Source organism: Xenopus laevis, chromosome 8S, assembly GCF_017654675.1.
Source record: "Xenopus laevis strain J_2021 chromosome 8S, Xenopus_laevis_v10.1, whole genome shotgun sequence".
NCBI lineage: Eukaryota > Metazoa > Chordata > Amphibia > Anura > Pipidae > Xenopus > Xenopus laevis.
Genome location: NC_054386.1, coordinates 28,977,712 through 28,999,445, shown reverse-complemented (window position 1 = coordinate 28,999,445; position 21,734 = coordinate 28,977,712). Strand labels below are relative to the sequence as shown.

Here is a 21,734-nt window from a genome sequence, read left to right as displayed (position 1 = left end):
CACCAGTCTATTGTATCCCTGCATAATCATCACTGCAGCAATGCCTACCTAGACTGGTATTTTTTATACTTTTTAACAGAGGGAAGGCTAACAGAAGAAAAAAAGGGGGGGGGGTAGGCCGAGGGCGAAGCATCATAAGTGACGCAGTATATAAATCTTGTAGCACCTTAACCATTGTCCTGCACAGAGGCTGTGTCAAGTTCATCTAACCATGGGCCCCGGATCTTTCCAAACCTGTCCGGGCAACCTCTACTCAGGCATGTTAATTTGTATAGGGGAAGAGCCGCGTTCACTAGGGATTTCCAACGTTTTAAGGAGGGGGCTCTGGGTAACTTGCAGACTAGGGTAATCGCCTTCCTTGCGTAAAAGTACAACAACCTCAATAAAATACGGTGGTATTTGTCAAATGTAATGTTTTCAACCGGACCTAAAAGGCATGCCTCCCCTGTCCACACACTTGGCGGTATATTAAGAGTTTGTGTTATGTAGTTAACCACCTTGTCCCAGAATTTGATCAACTGCGGGCATGTCCAGAAGGTGTGGAGATAAGTGCCCGGATCCATCCCACATTTAAAGCATATATTATCTGATTTAAGGCCCATGGAGTGTAGCCTTGTCGGAGTGAGGTAGGTTCTATGTATCATAAGATATTGTATTAGGATGTCATTGCTACCTATTACTGAAGGCAGATATGAATGTATAATATGTCTTCTATCCATTTGGTATGGCATTGTGCATAGGGGTTGCCCCTTTGTTTATTAAGAGTGTTATAAATGCGAGATACTAGCTTCCCCTGGTTTGGTGACCTTAGAGTTTCCTCAAGCAAGGAGAGGGACATCTTTGGGGCAGTCGGAAACTGGCTAAGTGCTGCATGTCTTATTTGAAAATATCTGTAACACATGTTTCTTGGAAGATTAAACTAAATTGCCAGATCTTCATATGATTTAAACCCCTGGTTGTCATAGAGCTGGCCAATGTATTTGATATTATATCTTGCCCAAAGTACTGGGTCTGGTATTGTCAGAAAGTGTCTTAGTTTAGGATTGCACCATATAGGTGTGTAGGGGGAGACATCAATTTGGCTTGTTTTGTCGTACCTAAGAGCTGTTTACCATATTGAAGATAGCATCTTAAGAGTTGAGGGGGGACAACCCCTATGGGTACTTCCCCGGAGTACAGTATTAGTGAGTGCCTCAACAGACCCGGCTGCTTCTGCCAAGATAGGGAAGGCAGCGTTCTCCGCCGATGGGTTAAGGCTCCATGCTGCCTACCAGACTTTAATTGTAATTATACATAGGGGAGCTGCCAAGGTATAGCTTATTGTGTGCCCAGAACATTCCTTCTCTGTATATTTGTATTCATACATATGGGAGGAGGGAGGTGCTATATTGATTCCTTTAGACAGTACAGTATGAGGGTATCACTCGTGTGGACAGAACATTCCTTCTCTGTATATTTGTATTTATACATTTGGGAGCAGGGAGGTGCCATAATTGTTTCCCTTAGACAGTACAGTATGAGGATATAGCTTATTGTGTGCCCAGAACATTCCTTCTTTGTATATTAGTATTTATACATGTGGGAGGATGGAGGTGCCATATTGATTGCCATAGACAGTGCAGTATGAGGGTATAGCTTATTGTGTGCCCAGAACATTCCTTCTCTGTATATTTGCATTTATACATATGGGAGGAGGAAGGTGCCATATTTATTTTATTAGACAGTACATGCAGTATGTGTTAAATATAAGTGGTCGTTATACAACAGAAGGACCCAAGGAATGGAGATACAGAAGATCTGATTTAGGGGATTGCTCAGTAAAACTGCATCAGTCATAATGCCGTCCTTGTCATTTCCTGAATCTAAACTTCTCCCAAGCACCGATCTACATTGGCTACAGTTCGTTCTCTTCCAAGCTGGCAGATGGGCATGCATATATTCACATTGGGACGTGCCTGCTGTATATTCATGTCTCTGGTTGAGTGCACTTTTCGAGCCACTGGAAATAACTTAATATTTAGTCTATACAATATATAATTCAGCTATAGCTACTCTAATTATAGCTGGATAACAGTGCCTGGAATCTGGTGGAGGATGCAGGAGTTGAAAATCTGCTTATTCGTTGATGTTCGGAACCGAGGCTCAATGGTTGACCACAAGCCAATTTTATTGAGGCCACTTGCTGCTTTGCAGAAGAGGAAGCTAATCCTGTTGTCCTGTTGTTAGACTACTGTTTGCTACATTTTAGGATTATCAATTCACCAGTGCTAAGGAACGCAGCTTAAACACATTTTGAAAATAAGAATGTTCTCGAACCCTGTATTTTTAACATATCAATGTTCAATAAGCCAAGTATGTGCTAAAATCACTATTTCAACGTCGGCCTTTACAACCAAGGCTTCCGCTGCCATATTGTATCATCTTGGAATGTGACAATTTTGTACAAGATGTTTCTAACTGGTCAACTATAAATAAAAGTGCATCCAATAATATATATATATATATATATTTTTATATATATTTTTTGTGCAGTAAAGTACTTTTGGGACAAGTTAGACTTTAATAATGGATTTAACATGGGATTGTGATGCCCTGGAAAAAAAAGTACCATGGAGTCCAGCCAAAATAGTATTTTGTTTTTTTTTTTCCCCCTAAATAATAATAATAATTGTCAATACTTATAACGTATTTCTTAATGCAACACCTTAGAGCGCATTGCTTGGCTTAGGTAAAATGGATTCCATTTGGAAACAGACAATTTTCGCAAAGTGGATTGTGTCCAGGGAACCGAGGCTGAAGAGTCCTGTAAAATTTAGCATTTGCTTTTGTATTGGGATAATGATGAGACGTCACGAGCCAGGGAAGGGAGTGAGTGTAAATGATGGGGGGGGGAGGAATGAGTAAGTCAGCCATCTGTTGCACGGTGCCTGTATTCAGCTTCTGTTTTAGAACAAACAACACAAGGTGAATCCAACGGACCTTTCTCTGCTCTCGCCCCCAACTGATCGGCCTCTGCAACGAGGCACTGGGGACACTCATGTCACTAGTCATATTGTCACAACTAGTGCTGATTTGTTCTGCAGGATTAAATACTGTTGCAGGAGGTGTATAGCAGTTCAGAAGTCATTCCCTGTTACTGCAAGTTAAGGGACAAGAACAACTGAGCCTTAAACTTAAAATGGTTTAGTGGAAATTTTAGGTCAACAGTTACTCATATGGGAATGAAGGCTACAGGGACATTAACAGAACTCTAGATAAATAATCTGTGTTTGTAATTATTTAATAGCGATGCACGGGCTGGCCCAAAACCCCCAGGTTTATCCATGGGTCAACCCAGTAGGTCGTACTTTGGGTGATGGGCCTAATTAGCTCCAGTGTCCTTCCTGCCGTTGATGTCACCGACCAGCTCCCTCCAACCTCATTGTTGCCCCGTTCTGCTCTGAATTTCCAGATGCTTCGTTTTATAAACTCTCATGTCAAATCAGACATGGGTGCATGTTTATAAATCTTGTTGGGTAAGACTGGCCTCAGGTGGGTTTGGGTTGGAGTAGCATTACTTTTATTTACTCTCTTCTTGAGATTGGGGGTGTGGAGAGAACACCTACAATAGTTCCAGCTATCATGTCATGTTGCTTTTCTTTATTGGAGGTAAAGTCAGTGTCTTCTAAAGCTATTTAAGTGGCCCCAAAGCACAATTTTGCCCCTTTATAGATTCAAGGTAATATCTTGGCTTATGTATACAGTGCAACTATGAGTACCTGTTTTTTAAAGATCTGAGAGCAAGAGCCTACACATTTGAGGTGAGCAGATTCACTACTTGCACTCGCAAGCTTCAAAGATGCATGATTCTGCATGTTTGTCTCACTTTCCTCTACCTCTCACCATATACCAAGGGTTGTTTATTGGCAAGTGTTGGAATTTTCCCTGGGGTTTCACAAAAAGGGATATTTTGCTTAAAAAACAGTTCCTTGGTAATGTTACACGTGACATATATTATTACATTGTAGAACAACTGTTCATGAGGGATGGTCAACCTATGGCCATTGAGCTGTTGTTGGATTAAAACTGATCCACAAATCCCCCTGCAAAACAAATGAACACCTCGGGTTTGTCACGTATGACGTGGCCAAAAATGCCACCCAAAACGCAAACTGGCAAAGGTTTATTGATGACTCGATAGGACTTGTTTACTAGGTCATTGGCTGATTTGTTAATGCACAAGCCTGCTCTTCATGCCCTATACAAAGATAGACGTATACTATGGTATTGCATGTTTGTATCCCCTTTAAAGAAAAAAAAGCAGATCTTTCAATGCAAACGTGTATCCCAGAGTGCCATATGCCTGCCTGAGACTCTCTTGTTACTGTATGCTGACTGCCATTGTGTATAAGAAACCAAGTCACAAATAATGAATGAGTGTATAGTCCCAGCTTCTTCCTTCACTCCAAAGAGAGCTAGTGCGAATTTGCCTTTAATTCATTTAATTGAATGTATTTGTTAAATTGGCCCTTGCACGCCTCTAATGTTTCTCCTATAAGTGCAACTGAAAGTTCGGTCATCAGAGCATTTGAATAAATTCTTTTTAAAAACAATTAACTAATTTGATGTTTATTACTGATCTCAAGAATTCCTAATGAAGCCACGCATATTTTAAATGATTTTATTAAAAGAAAAAAAAATAAGCTGAAAAATATACTTTTGTTTTAGAGAAAAATAATCAGGGTTTTACAGGTGACTGGTGCATTTTTTAATTGATTTCTGTGTTGTGAAATCACCAGGTGTCATTTTTTTTTAGTTTTTTCATTTTTAGAAGCAAATTGAAAAAGCTAATATTAAAACAAATTTCAATAAAACCTAGATTTTAAAAGCCCCAGGAGGTCAAATGTATTGCATGTTGATTCTGTAGAGAAAAACGTCCAGGTGGTGATTGCCCTATAGATACCCGTATTCATGTAGAAAAATTATATTTCAGTTGCAGGAAATGATTATCATATTAATGATGACGTTCGCCGTGGCAGAGAGTAAAAAAAAAAAAAAAAATCATATTTGCTCGTTCAAATATATCGAAATGGTAATTTAATTAAAAGTGTGATTTATGCTCATTGTAATCAATAGCACATTACTCTGTACGCGTGAATCTTGATGTTTATGTAAATGGAACCTCTGCGTTCCTCCGGAATCAGGGTTTATTTCTAACCCAGTCGCAATCGGCATAGATTTCCCAACATCATGTTTATTTGTTGGAAAACGTAGGATCCCCATCTGCCATCCAGCAGTATCATTGTTGGGGGGGCATCTTCTTTTAAAGAAATGTATCAGGTCAACAGTGTAAAAATATGAAAAAACAAGCAAAGGGACGTTGGATAATTGGTTGAGGTAGAGATAATGCTGTGTATTAATACCCTTTTACTCCTACGTTAGATTTATATTGAAAATCTATACCCTTTTACTCCTACGTTAGATTTATATTGAAAATCTAAAATAATAAAAAATATCCTATACTGTTATTGGTGTATTTTTCTTCAATGGCCATGAAATTGAGTTTATAGAAATGGTATTTAAATAAGTCGTTTAAGTCACTTAAATGTTTTAGATTTTTACAGTTTTTACCAAATTGGTATGTTTGGTGCTGGAAATAAAACTATAGTAAAAAATAAAATGTGAGGTTCTTCACCCAAATACATATATTTTATGCAGACTGTATCAATGTAGGAAATGTAAAATATTTTTTAAAAAAAATTGACGTTCTGTAGAAGGAATATGAATATATCTGCAGATCTTTATTCTTCCCAACTTACAATATTTACATATTTTTTTCCACCCATAGATCTGAATCCGATTCGTACTAAATCATAAGACATTCGTAGAAGTCCTGATATCTGTTGCGAATACACGGGGTAGCTTTAATTAAGGACTTTGCGGAGATTTCAAATAAAATGGGGTGGAAGTATGAATAAACAAGAGTAAAACAAGAGGGGAACAAAAGTGGCCAAGTACTTATGGGTATAATCTCGATTTGGGGGGGGGAGAATCAGCCATGAAGTGTGGCTGGATGATCTCTGGTGAGGAAAACAAGACAGGGATTAAAATGACAACTGAATAGGATGCAGCACAATGCACAGTTTTGTAGTCTTTGTCTAGGGAACAAAAGAAATGAATTTTAACGAAAGAGTTCTATTTGCATAGGGACAATGGTTGGACGCTGCTGTCCCCCTTTAGCCCATTGTGTGAAGTGAAAGGGGGACACGTGTATGGGTATGTTGTAGCATTTGGGGGAAGCCTGGCCAGAGACTGCACGCCTTGTAGAGCGTCTTTTCAGCACCCTGGACAAGTCTAAGCATTTGGATGAGACCAGTAGGGTATTATTATGCTAAGAGGCACACTGATGGCAATCAGAGGTCACCTGATGCCTGCCTCCTAAGTCCATCCTCTCCCTGCTCATCTCTAAAACACTAATCTGTGGCAGTTGAGCAGGGGAGCAGCATCCAGGACATGTGGGACCATAACCTCCATCATCCAACTAAAGAAAACTCTGGAACCTTTTTTTTCCTTAGTTAAAGCCCCAATTTGCTCCACAAGTCCTGCTGCAGCATCTGTTTTCAGCACCTGATACCTGAGGCTCCTCTTTAGTTTCACCAGCCTAGATAAGACCTTCCCAGGCTCTTAAAGAGATAGGGATGTATCTCGCAGAACTCATGCAACTAATTTAGGGGGAGCAGCTGACAATACATGTGCCGTCTGCCTTTATTTTTTGGTGTAGAAGAATTGAAAACCCTTGAACTTGGCATAAAGTGAGTACAATGCTTCTTGAGGGAGTAAGGACCAGCACCCAGAAGTCATTGGACATGTGTGGATATACCAGCAGCCCAGGTAAGTCCCAACGTGCTTTACACATAGACATTTGTCTGACTTGAGTTGGTTACAAAAGGGCAATTTGCTCTGCTTTGCACTCTAACAAAAGCAAATGACAAGGTGTGAAATTGCAACTTGTGTTTAGCCACTGGGAGGGCATTCTAACATCTCATTATCATTACAAATGCTTTGGTGCCATAAGAAATGGGAACAGTTAATCAGAAATATATTTATTTTTTAATGGAATGTCTATGAAATTAACTTTGCACCTACGGCAGAATTAATGTTGCGGTCTTTTTGCAGAAGTGTCACAATGACAAAATGTGCAGAAAGGTTGTTGTGTTGGTACGTTGTGGTGATGGTGTGTGTTCCTTTTAGAAGAGATTATATCAACACATTGTATGTTATGCCATGTATACATTAAGTAGGGTGGTTTAAAGTCTCCCTAGACAGATATGGGGTTAATCACTCCCAAAAGAGACTTTGTTGCTATTGAATCACTAATGAGACGTATTGTCAGTGGCGGAGGAGCCCAGATGCACGGCTACTATGTGGCTCTGACTGTCACAACATCCCATCCTTCATGTTGCCCAGAGAGATGTCTGCACCACCTCTGAAAACACACACTCGTCTCCATACACATAATACAGCCCTAAAAGTTATAGGAAAGCATATTGGCATTTAGACATCGCTGGTATATACTGTAAGAAAGCTCTTCGAGAACAGACATTCAAGTTTAAAGGTATAATACAAAGTGTGTGTGCGTTGGGGGGGGTTCAGCCCAGTATATACATGTATAGTTATTATTATTATGAGCAAGGAATAAAGGCTACAGAAGAGTTATATCTTGTTGTTGTGTAGGAAAGTAAAAACCCAATGCACATTACAATCAACAGCATTAATGAGGAATATATGAAATATTTAGCAGGTGTTATTCCTCCTGTTAAGTGACTAGTGTTATTCCTCCTGTTATTCCATTGGATCTTAAGCAATACACTGCACTAAACCGACTGTTCTCTACAAGGCGCCACCATATCCCATAAACCTGCATATTATGACATATAGAGACGTATTTGAGGTAGGCACGGATAAGCACAGCTCATAATCTAGATATGTGTCCAGCTCAGTGACATGCCTATTTCCTAAGAATCACCAGATCCAAATACTATGGTTTCAATGAGCCCCTACTATTTACTGTAACTTATGATGTCACTATCATTCACCATGGGGTTTTGCATCATCCCTGAAATCTTATTAATGCTGTGATATTGTTTTGTCACGTGTATTTACAAATATGGGCTTGTGCTGAAGCCAACATTTATTATATGGCATCATTCTTTATGACTATGCAAATGTGCAATCAAGGCTTTAATATAGTAGTTAGTTGGTTTTAGAATGCAGGAGGCACTGTTCACTTACCCATAAATTACAGACCCCATCCCAATTCTTCAGTATGAATTTGTCACGTACCGGTCTATATGGTTAGATAGACCCCATGAAAGGACGATAAGGGATTCGGACACCAGCTTTCTCCAGGACCAACCCCCAAAACAGCCCCCACCCCTGTGTTTTTCTTCATTAGTCACCAGTCCCCTCATTTTATAACATTAGTGTCGCTTGACTCCTTCAAACTGCCAGATCAATATCACGTAAAAATTATTATTAAAGGCTAAAAGCTGGATATAACGGTGAAACATCTCCCACCTTTCACCAAAATGTGTTTCATATACTCTGAAAATGTAGGCAAATGGGACATTGATTTTAAATTCATCTCCAGCATACATCCCAGCACTAGACTTGATTTCCCCAGACACCTTTTTGCTCCAAAGATCAGTGTCAATGAAATTTATCAGGGTACTGACTTTACTAAACATTTTATCGAGTTGTCCATTGCTCCCAGAGTAAACAGTTATCATAAGGAAGCCTTCCAAACCGTTAACCCATGCTTGGAGTTTTGCTCTTGAAACTTTACATTGCGCCGCCACTTCACCTGTATTTCCGACATAAGATGAAAGGAATATATTTATATATATAAAGCACAAATAAGAAAACTTTATACATTGTGTGATGCTGTAGGATGTAGGATCTGGAGAAATGACTCCTTGTAGGATTATCCTGTGGCTAAAATGGTTCAACCATAGCATATAAAGTAAAAAAAACAAAAAAAAAAAAAACTGACTATCCACATCTATATTTTAATATTAAAATGAGTAAGATATAGAGATTGCGCCTATTTAGTATATTAGTACTGAGAGTGGGCCCCTGGTCTAAGGTTTTATGGTGGGCCCCTGGTCTAAGGTTTTTGGGTGGACCCCTGGTGTTCCAGTCAGACACTGCATGGACAGGTAGAAATATGAAAAAGATGATAGGTAGAGAGATGGATGGTTCCAGAAGGTATAGATGTAGAGAGATTTAGGCAGCTAGATGCAGATAGAAAGACCAAAAGATGCCAATTCATAGACATATATGAAAGATGGATGGGTGGATGGATAAATAGATAGACAGATAGTTGGATAGATAGATAGATAGATAGATAGATAGATAGATAGATAGATAGATAGATAGATAGATAGATAGATAGATGATAGATAGATAGATAGATAGATAGATAGATAGATAGACAGCGAGATAGATAGAAAGAGAGATAGATGGATAGATGGACAGACAAAGACAGAGAGAGAGCGATGGATACTGTAGATAGATAGATAATAGATAGAGAGATAGGTAGATGGATGTAGGTGAATAAATAACCGTAGACTCTTATAGAACCACTAGATCTCACTCCAACCATATGTCTTCAACCCATGTGTTAATCATTTTAAGGAAATACCTTATTATCTCAAACTCCTATAGAGATCTAGATTAAGCTTGAGTCCCAAACATAGTCTGTACAGCATAGACAGTGCATATAAATGTTGTAAATATAATGGTGTGAGGTTCATGTTGGTGTATGTGTTTGTAGACAAATAAACACATGCAAACCCACACTCTGTGTGTTGTAACAATACACACTAAATGTACTTCTTGTAAAAAAGGGGGAAAAAACAGTCCCAATTCTTATAGCTTTTGTCAACCCTTCCCGAGACAATGTCCATTATTCATGTATTTTTCCAGCCCACATAAAAATGACAGATAGCCCCATTGCCATATTGTTGCCCCCAGAGTGGGGCTGAGTGGTGGGAGCAGCAGATCTCTGATGATATTCAATCCTAGTACAGTAGGAGCTCCCTGTCACCAGGGCTACCGCCTGCTCATACATCCATGCTACTCCCCTATTCTGCATTTGCAAGTGCTCAGCATCCACTACCCTCCCAATACAACCAGTCAGGAGCCTGCACCAGCACTGGCCACCACTCGCAGTGCATTGTAAACTTATACACACTCGGATTTGGCCAGGAAGACAACAAGGCAAAACTATCTTTCTGGGAGTAATTTTACCCATCTATTTGCGGGTGTGGGGGGGCTAGTCCATTTTCTAGATTTTAGGGACGCTGGGGGGGGGGTTCAAGATGGACACTTTAAAGGAACTAGGTACAGGCAAGGAATCCGCCAACGCTGATATGCTGTTTGCATTGCTGGCACAGAACGAGGATCTGAGAAAAGGTAAGTCACTATCTGATCCCCCCCCCATGGATATGGATATTTATATATCATCAATATATCTCCTTGCAACTTCCATACTTCCTCTGCAGAGGCAAATGTAAAGGGCCCTATTTGTAAATCAATCTCACGTGTCCTATTTCATACGGGTACAGGATACATGTCCTTGTATTGTGTGGAACCTTCCTCTGTGTATTAATATTTATGTCTCAGATAGCGTATACTATATGTTTCTTTATATATCTATAGAGAGAGATGGAGAAAGAGAGAGAGATGGAGAGAGATAGAGATAAATAAATAGAGTTTCTCATATGGAGAAAAACATTATTTCTATGTCTGTAGGTAATTGATATGTACTGTTCAACTGGCCAAGATGCAAAACAACATAAAAAATGCAAAAAAAACATAAAAGTGTTTTATATACTTTGAAAAACATTATTATTTTACTAATAACTGCAATCATACTAGAGACTCCTTTTCTACTAAACACTTCAATATATATATTTTTTGGTATAAATCCCATTTTTTGTATGGCAACAATTGGTAGCGTTAAAAAAGATTCCGATGATAAAAATGTGACTGATTTATATGTGATGTATCCGTAACTGTTAAGTGTATTTTCATTTGGAAACTATTGCTCTATGTATATGTTTACATTTTTGTAAATGGTTTACTTTTGGTGTTGAGAATTAAACATAAGCGATTCTTGAAGCTATCCATGCTGTGATTTAATTTCATTTGTATACAATTTTTTTTTCTAACAAATATCTTGTCATTGTTAAAGAAATTCAATTTTTCTGGTTCCTTAAAAACATTCTCCACCTTTAACAAAATGATAAATGATATTATTATTCTGTTTAATTATAAAAAAAAAAGGATTCACAATCTTTTTTTACTTAAATTATGTTTTAAGTTGAATTTTAAGACTTCCCTGCTGTTGATTGAAAATTATCTTGTGGGCTTAGGTAAATACTATTTTTTTTAGTTAAATTGCATTTGCAAAGCATATAGCATCTAATGCTAAAAGTTCCAAAAATAAAATTTTCGTGCATTTCTAAAATTAATTATTGTAATTAATGTAATGTAACTATTTTGAATCTGATGTCCTTTCACAAACTGCAAAGTTATCATCAAATCAGTAAAAAAAAATCTAGTATTCTTGGTTTACGAACTGTTGATAAACACATTGGAATGTTAGTTCTCCATATCAGGTTTATAATTACTTTTTCATTTTTAAAAACAATATTAATATAACCTATGATTCTGATACTTTGTAGCATTAACAAATCTAACATACATTGCACATTTTCTCAAACTGAAAAGGTCACAACTCTTGATTTCAAAAAGACATTTAAAATAAAGTAAAGTAAAAAAAAAATTTCGATTTAAATTAGCAGTCCTCTCATAGACATAAGTCACTTGGTAAAGCAGGACTCGGCAGGAAGATTAATATTTAAATACACCAGTGTTGAAGCTCTTTTTAGCCCGTGAGGATTCAGTGAATGAAAATACAAGTTCACTTTCCTCTTATCAAACCAATGACAACATTAGACTAAAACGGAGGCAATAATTTGTGTATATTGTACAAGATTATAAACAAGCAGAACATAATGTGTTTCCTCTGCAATACTCTCTGATATTTTAAAAAGCTTCTTCTATAATATTAGAGTAACCCTTTCACTGACTCCTTTGAGACTGGGTTTCCGTAATTCTCATGAATCTGAATAATAAAAACAACCTTTTTCCCTTTAAAATGCAACAATTTAAGATGCTATGAAATGTGTGCAAAAGTTTTAGCCAAAACAAAAAAAAATGACTGTTGCTATATTTATACCCATTGAATAGAATTTCCATGCTTTTTTTTCTCCTTATAATTTTTATTTGTTTTTTTTCAAGACAAAATATTTTCCATGTCTAAATATTGTTTTACACAGTAACAATGACAATAACTGTGACATTTCAATTATAACGTCATATGTAAATAAAATAATAAAATAAAACAAACTTCTTAATACAATTCTCATGCTTTTATTGTTTTACCAGGTTTTGTGGTGAATTTATCATTAGTTATTGCTGTTTTTAAAAAAAATGGATTTCTTAAAAGCAAAATATTATATTGGTTAGATTAATTTAAATTTGCAGTGTTTTTTTTATAATAGCTTTTATAATGTGTCACCTATAGATTAATTTCTGTGTGGTCTTGCACACAAGTTAATTACAAGGTGTAACACAAATAAGTTGACTTTGTCGTAATTAAATTAAATTACACTGAGGACAAGAAAAGACCGTGTCCCCTTATATCATCTGAATTTGTACCGTATGAGGAAGCGATTCAAGTAGGAGGAGATGGGTGTGTTATTTTGGTAACTGCCCCCCTCCCTCCCCACACTGACCTGATGGTAATATGGAGGGGCCAGCAAGGGATCTACTAATTTACAGAAGGTCAAGATGCAAATTAAGGACCTCTGCACATAATGACTTTCCTGGAAGCAGGTCTGATTTTAATTGGAAGGTTTGTGTGTTGTCTGGGAAGTAGACTGGATTAGTCATGGAGGATGAGAAAGAATATAATGCGATATTGTTTGGTTATTTGGGGGATGCAAGCCTCTAGCAGTCGTGTCTCTCCATAAAAACCTGGATGAAGTAAGGGACAATGGGCTGTCTACCTTGGGACATCATCTTCTCTGGCAAGTTCAATTTCTTATCTAAACCCTGCTTGATATATATCCCCCCAAAAAAAGCTCAGTTTTTCTTCTTTAAAAGAATTGTGGTCTTTATTTTATTTTGTGTGTGTGTGTGTGTGTTACTATTTTGTGTTCCTTCTACCTACAATTTGAACCAATATTTGCTTTCCTAACCAGAAAGTGCTCTGTACGTATTTATTTTATTGAGCGTATATAAAATCACTTCACTCTCAATTTTCCATTCTGCTTTTTTTCCCCCTTTTGATTCTCCAATCACTTTTCTGGCTCAGTCCGATTTTAAATGAGAAAAAAACCTACACACAAAGAAAGATAAGTTACTGCAATTTCTGTTTAATACACATTTCTTTCATTATTAACATTTACCATTTCTTATAGAACTATGGACTTTTTGTTGGATGTGCAATATATATATATTACACAAGCACAAAAATGTTATAGTTTTTTAAAAAAAAATTGGATTGAAAACCGTGTAAAATATTGACTAAAATCCTCTTTCTTACACACACACATATTAAACAAGCACAAACATGTTTACATTTATTTTGAAAATTTGATTTAAAAACATGCTAAATGTTAATTAAGATCTCCTTTTCACAGATATATATATATATATATATATATATATATATATATATATATATCTATATATATATAAATATATATATATATATATATATATATATATATAGATATATAGATATATATACAGTATATATTACACAAGCACAAAAATGTTGTCATTTATTTTAAAAATTAGATCGAAAAACATGTCAAATGTTAACTAAAATCCTCTTTATTACACACACACATATATTTATTAAACATGTTCAAATTTATTTAGAAAATTTGATTTAAAAACATGTAAAATATTAATAAAAATCTCCTTTTTACAGATATATACATATATTACACAAGCACAAAAATTTTACAATTTATTTTAAAAATTGGATCGAAAAACATGTAAAATGTTAACTGAAATCCTGTTTCTTAACGAAATACAGTATAGAGATATGTATATATATGTGTATTGCACAAGCACAAAAATTTTAAAATTGATTTTAAAAAATTGATTTAAAAATATACAATATTAATTAAAACCTCTTTTTATAGACCAAAAATAAATTATATTTATTGCAATATATCTACACACAACAAATTTAATTTTTTGTTTTGGATAGGGAGGAATTATAAACAGCAGTATCATTTTTCTTTCTGATCCTAGGCGGCAGCCCTAATTAGTCAGTACAAGTTAATGGAAATGTTTAAATATAAATCATTTTAAGCTCTGAACGGCTTTGTTAATGGTAAATTTAAAAAATATAAATATATACAAAAATGTATTTTCAGTCTGATTTTAAGACTATATTGTGAGCTATCATTTATGGTTTGGATATTCATGATTTGTTACCCTTTTCTTTCAGATATATAAGTTGTTATAATTCCTTTTTATATTGTAATTTATTATGCAAGCTTTCTTGGGGTGCAGAAATAACTGTTTATATCCTTATTATTTTATATAAATCTCAGGACAGGGAGGAAGATATGGGGAGGTACATTTGGTCTTAAAATGAACAGGTGACTGTAAAAATGAATTCCTGGGGTAGAATAAAAATTCAAACGCCATGATGTTTTTGTTTGTTGCAGAAATCCCTCTGTGCGCCGGCTGCAATCAGCACATTGTAGATCGTTTCATCTTAAAGGTTCTCGACAGGCACTGGCACAGCAAATGCTTAAAATGTAACGACTGTCAGATCCAACTGGCAGAGAAATGCTTCAGCAGAGAAAACAGTGTGTACTGCAAAGATGACTTTTTTAAGTAAGTATTGTAAAGAGCTGGAATACAAAATGCTTGCTTTGAATGCAGTCTGCTCCTTGTTGTACACTCTGGGCTACAACTGGTTGGCAGCGAATGTTTGGAGATTTTGCTCATCACTCATCAGGAATGCACAATTTCATCATACTTGTAATTATCTTCACTTTCTCCGTTTTACATTTCTCTCCTTCTCTCTAACCTTCTCCCTTTTGTATGTTTTTTTGGGTTAAAAAAACACGGGTGTATACATATTATTAATCGACGGCTGAGACTAGTGGCCTCTATTGGCCAACTTGTACCATGAAATTTGTGAAATACTTGCTTAGAATCACCAAGACAGTACTCCACCTATATAGGCGTTCCATTGTTTTTTACGCATCAACAATTTTCTATAGAAATAGTGAGTAGGTAGGCACCGAATCCAGAGTTAGTGCACGGATGAACAAAATCAAACCTTGAGGGGCATATTTATCAAGGGTCGAATTTCTAATTTAAAAAACTGCAAAATTCAAATTCAAAAAGCCCAACCAAAATTAAGTCAAAGTTTTTTTTTTGGCCGAATAGGTCCGTTATCGAATAGTTCCGTATTCGACTGAATAGGTCCGTATTGACCTGAATTCAAATTGTACGAATCAAATTAATAGCACATTCGATCATATTCGAATCAACGTTTTTCCCAAAAAACCTTTGATTTTTCATAGTCCACCAATTGACTCCAAATGGGTTCTAGGAGGTCCCCCATAGGCTAAAACAGCAATTCGGCAGGTTTTAGATGGCGAATGGTCAAAGTTGAATTTTTAAAGAGACAGTACATGATAAATTTCGATATTCTAATTTTTAAATTTTTGATTTTTTCAAATTTGGACTATTCCTTAGTCGAAATACACAAAAAATAGCTTGAAATTTGAAGTTTTTGAATTGGAAAATTCACCTCGACCTTTGACAAATCTCCCCCTGAAGATGTAACTTTAAAGCTCTGGAATTGAATATCCAAATTAAAGTTTAGATCTTTTGGAGGTTCCCAAAAGATTTTGAATTCAAACATTTTAGAATCGCTATAGCCCTAATTGTTGGATATGTTATTTTTCAATCGTTTCGAGAAGCCTCTCTTTGGATTTTTATTTTAAAAACTGATGCCCCTTCCATTAATTATTGGAAAAAATAATTAACAACTCTCTAATTGAGTACAAGCTAACGTACATTGCCAGAGGCTGTCCCCAAAAATGTGATGCAATCTGGGGCACCTGGATGATGGTGCAAAGTCAGTAGGGCTTTATGTCAACAAATGTATTCCTCAACTCCCACTCTTCTCTCTCTAATTTTTTCCTCTCCTTATTTTTTGTTGTAAAAAAACATTCAACAAAAAAAGCTTTAAAAACCCAAAAAACTATTGTAAGGGTACAGTATATTTAGCATTGTACTTTGAATAGTTATGTATTGGTGTGGCTTTTTTGCTAATTCTCTTCTCTCTTCTAGGAGATTTGGGACCAAATGTGCAGCCTGCCAACAAGGAATCCCCCCCACCCAGGTGGTGAGGAGGGCCCAGGAGTTTGTGTATCATCTTCACTGCTTCGCTTGCATTATATGCAAAAGGCAGCTGGCCACTGGGGACGAGTTCTACCTCATGGAGGACAGCAGGCTGGTGTGCAAGGCAGACTACGAGACGGCGAAACAGAGAGGTACAAAAGCCGTAACTGTTGCTGCAACCTGATACGCTGTATTGCAATTTACTCCCACGAGCAGATAATTTACTCTTTGCTGTATTGTTCTGTGGTTATTAATGTGCTGACCCATGCTACCTGCTTTATTGTTCCCTGCAACTCTACCACTGCTGCCATCTTGCTTCAATGCTCTTTCCAACATTCTCCTTGCATCTGAACCTTGTTCCTTATTGTTCTGTTCTGTGCACCTGCTCAACCATTATTGTTTTTATTCTACCTGTGACCCCTTGTTCTCTTTCCTACCTTACCTGAAACTTGTTGCTCTATATTCTACTGCAACCAGTATCATTCCTTACTGGGAAAATTTCCAGTTTTCCCATTTAACTGTTCCTTGAAACCTGTTACTCAATGCACATGTAGCACTGTTCTCTATTGTACTGCTCTGAAACAACGATTGTTTGGTGTAACAGGAACATAGGTAATCTCTCTTAGGGTGATGACAATCTATTTAGGGCTCAACAATGTGTGGGACTAAGCTACCCTTCTTCAAAAGATTTGGTATAAACTGTTCCCTACATATATTCTTGTAAATAATTCTTGCATTAAAGGAAGTGGCCCCTCTCACATCACCATACCAATGATATAAGATACGTGACACGTGTGCTTCCCTTTGTAGAGCTTATTACTCATCATTGTACACACAATAAGTTGTTGACAATCATTTTTTTTCTGCTGGCTTAAATGACAGAGGCAGAATCAACTGCAAAGAGACCAAGAACCACAATCACAGCAAAACAGTTGGAAACTCTGAAAAACGCCTACAACAATTCTCCAAAACCTGCCAGACATGTGCGAGAGCAGCTTTCCTCTGAGACTGGCTTGGATATGAGGGTGGTACAGGTAGGCAGCATCACTTGCATTATGTACGATCTAAGTCTGGCCTCCTTGGCTCAATGTTTAGAGCTCACATAGATTACAATCTGCCTATCCACCGTGCCTATGAATTAATGTTTCTAATAAATATTTGTATGTCCAAAAGGTTTGGTTCCAGAATAGACGAGCGAAAGAAAAGAGATTAAAGAAAGATGCGGGAAGGCAAAGATGGGGCCAGTATTTCAGGAACATGAAAAGATCGAGGGGGAATTCTAAATCTGACAAAGATAGTATCCAGGAGGAAGGTCCTGATAGTGATGCCGAAGTGTCCTTCACAGGTAATGGTCCATTCTTTTACCCAACAATTCCCAGGTTACATGGGACCATAGGTATATTAAGCGCCTTGTGCACACATCAGCCCAAAGTAGGAAACTGTTATCTTTTTACAAGAATTCCATAGAAGAAAAATCCACCAGTACAACCTGCACCAGTTTTACATTATTTGGTTCAGGTTGGTCGATCAATCTGTTCATGTTAGGGATGCATTAAATCCAGAATTTGGTTCTGGATTCAACCTTTTTCCAGCAGAATTCAGATTCGGCCAAATCCAGGTGCCTGGCCGAACTGAATCAGAATCCAAAGAGCATGTGACTTTTCATCACACAGGCAAGGGAGTCAAGAGATTTTTAACCAAGTGCGGTTCTTTTTCACCCTTGTTTCCTTCATTTATAATTAGAGTTCGGATTCAGTTCTGTATTCAGCTTTCACAAAGAATTTTGGAATTTGTCCAAATTCTAAAATAGTGGATTTGGTACATGGCTTGTTCATGTGTTCACCTTCTTCAAAATTACTATCTCTGTCTATCCATCTATCTGTCCATCTCTCACTAGCTATTTTTCCATCTATCAACCTCCAATATTTCCCATCCTAGTACTGACCAAACAAACCATCTACCCACCCTTGATTTATCTTCTATCTACCCTCTCAAATATGTATTCATTTTGTCATTATGGGTTCCCTACCATTTTACCATCACTTTCATCCTTTATTTTCCACCATCAATTTTTTTCATATATTTGTTGGGATTCACCAATTCACATTTTGGATTTGGACAACAACTGCATTTTTAACAAAATATTTCTCCAAATACTGGATGGATTCCAAATCTTAATTGACATGGGTGCGTGTGAAATTATGAGCATCAAATGTGTAGTTACCAGTTGTCATACCATTAAAAGGGTTGGGATTAGTGTTGGCTGGATGTGAATCTTGAACAAATAGTTGGAATTCAGTCAAATCCCAAACTGAATACTTAACATAGTTACATAGTTAAATCGGGTTGAAAAAAGGCAAAGTCAATCAAGTTCCACCTCTCCAAAGTTCCAAACCCAGCATCCATACATACACCCCTCCCTACTTTCACACAAATTATATATACCCATATCTATACTAACTATAGAGTTTAGTATCACAATAGCCATTGATATTATGTATATCCAAGAAATCATCCAAGCCATTCTTAAAGTCATTAACAGAATCAGCCATCACAACATCACCTGGCAGTGCATTCCACAACCTCACTGTCCTGACTGTGAAGAACCCCCTACGTTGCTTCAAATGAAAGTTCTTTTCTTCTAGTCTAAAGGGGTGGCCTCTGGTACGGTGATCCTCTTTATGGGTAAAAAGGTCCCCTGCTATTTGTCTATAATGTCCTCTAATGTACTTGTAAAGTGTAATCATGTCCCCTCGCAAGCACCTTTTTTGCAGAAAAAACAACCCCAACCTTGACAGTCTACCCTCATAATTTAACTCTTCCATCCCCCTAACCAATTTAGTTGCACTTATTCTCTCACTCTCTCCAGCTCATTTATATCCCTGTTGGAGTCCAAAACTGCACTGCGTACTCCAGATGTGGCCTCACAAGGGACCTAACATATCTTTCATTCATGACATAACCTCTAAACCTCTATATTGACCTTTTAGTTTTAACTCCCATCATATATATCCATCCTATGCTATATCCACTGTCCAATCTATTCAACCATGCACACACCCATATCCAACTGTCCAGGATGCTACACTGATAATTGTCTTGGCTCACCCATTCATATGAAATAAATGTGTATAAATAAAAATAACAGACTTAACACCATCATGACATACTTTTGTTTTGTTTTTTAATGAATAAACAAATGAACCATGTTTCTATTACAGATGAACCCCCTATGACTGAAATGAATCACTCCAATGGGATTTATAACATCTTGAATGATTCATCTCCTGTTTTGGGCAGACAAGCTGGAAGCAATGGTCCTTTTTCCCTAGAACATGGTGGAGTCCCTTCTGGGGATCAGTATCACAATCTGAGGTCAAACAGTCCGTATGGAATCCCTCAGTCTCCTGCCTCACTACAGTCAATGCCAGGTCACCAGTCTTTACTCTCAAACTTGGCATTCCCAGATGCTGGGTTGGGAATAATAGGTCAAGGAGGACAAGGCGTTGCCCCAACAATGAGAGTTATAGGGGCAAATGGACCAAGTTCTGACCTTTCCACTGGTAGTAGTGGTGGATATCCAGATTTTCCTGCAAGCCCGGCCTCTTGGTTGGATGAGGTTGACCACACTCATTTTTGACAAAGACTTATCTGACACCATACATTTTGTGCATTAAAGGCAGATGGAAATATTTTGTTAAACCCGAAGACAAACACCAGGAGATTGTGTTACAAAGGCACAGATAATACAGTGATTTTTGAGAAATGGACATCTTCACCCATTGCATATTACCTAGATTGTACTCAGTTTTGCTAATGCTTCCCTACACTGTGTTCAGAGAACTTAATCCTAAACTGGAACTGCGAGCGAAAGTCTTCTAATTACCTGTACATCAGCATTGATACTTGTTTTACTTGTGTTGTACGCTACTGACCAGGCCTAGCCTTGCTATACTGCTACCACAAGACTGTTCTTTGTTTGATTCTTTCCTTTCCCATCAAAGAGACTAATTTAGAAATCACTTTTTACTCCATTCCTTCTGAAAATTGGTTATGGACTGCCTTTAAGTTGGATACTCGCCATGTAGTCTGAAGTCTTACACATCTGCAGTAGAGAAGTATTTTGCATTTGCACTTAAAGTCTGTTGCCAAAAACTGTATATCCATATTTAAATGTATTTTTCTGTTGTAGCTATAAAAATCAATATTTATCTCATTTAAAATCTTTAACACTTTTTTTAAGAAAAAAAACTTTATACTGTCATTTTTTCAAAAATATATTTCTGTTGTCTCTTTTAACGTCGCTTATTCTTCAAAACCGTAAACAGATGCTGTTTTATTGGGAATCAGAAAACCAGTATGTAAATTTTTATTCGTGAGCTGAATACGGTCGAATATGTGTATGTCAATGTGTTTAATTTATTCTCTCGTTAATGATCAAACACTTCGGAAAAGTAAAATAAATTTGTCAGCTAAAATCCTGATTCTGTCTGGCTTACATTAAATAACCAGAGATCATTTAATGGCTTATTTATTGAATGCCATTTGAGAGATCTGTAAAGAGCCGGTCTTAGGCAATTTAAAAATATATTGTTATCTGAAGTAAATCCTGAAGCTTTTTGAAGTTGTTAGATGCAGTTACAAAGTGTTCTTGTATAATACCTGACTCTCTAGAGCTACAAAGTAGTTTCAAATATAGTGGTACAGGAATGGGACCTGTTATCCAAAATGCTCGGGACCTGGGGTTTTCCAGGATAAAAGTTCTTTCAGTAATTTAGGGGCAAAACTACTTATGGTCGAATATCGAGGGTTAATTAACCCTCGATATTTGACTGCCAAATTGAAATCCTTCGACTTCGAATATCGAAGTCGAAGGATTTATCGCTATTCCTACGATCAAACGATCGAAGGAATAATCGTTAGATCGAACGATTAAATCCTTCGAATTGAACGAAGGATTTTCCTTTGATCAGAAAATTGTTAGGAAGCCTATGGGGACCTTCCCCATAGGCTAACATTGGCCTCGGTAGGTTTTACTTGCCGAAGTAGTGGGTCGAAGTTTATTTTAGAGAGACAGTACTTCGACTATCGAATGGTCGAATAGTCGAACGATTCTTAGTTTGAATCGTTCGAGTCAAAGTCGTAGTCGAAGGTCGAAGTAGCCCATTCGATGGTTGAAGTAGCCAAAAAAATACTTCGAAATTTCACTCACTCGAGCTAAGTAAATGGGCGCCGAA

The 21,734-nt window shown here is 37.0% G+C and overlaps 1 protein-coding gene across 2 annotated transcripts; it reads left to right on the top strand.

Annotated features, from left to right (window-relative positions):
- Positions 1-5,876: 5,876 nt before the first annotated feature.
- lhx3.S (LIM homeobox 3 S homeolog) lies at positions 5,877-20,975 on the top strand. Of its 2 annotated transcripts, none has more exons than XM_018232573.2 (6): positions 5,877-6,870; positions 14,802-14,973; positions 16,447-16,649; positions 17,380-17,531; positions 17,671-17,842; positions 19,719-20,975. In XM_018232573.2, exons 1-6 carry the CDS (start codon positions 6,801-6,803, stop codon positions 20,135-20,137), a joined length of 1,188 nt encoding a protein of 395 aa, XP_018088062.1. In that variant the 5' UTR covers positions 5,877-6,800; the 3' UTR covers positions 20,138-20,975. The 2 variants fall into 2 exon arrangements, with proteins under 2 accessions (XP_018088062.1, XP_018088063.1); XM_018232574.2 differs by lacking the exon at positions 5,877-6,870 and adding an exon at positions 9,565-10,455.
- Positions 20,976-21,734: the final 759 nt, after the last annotated feature.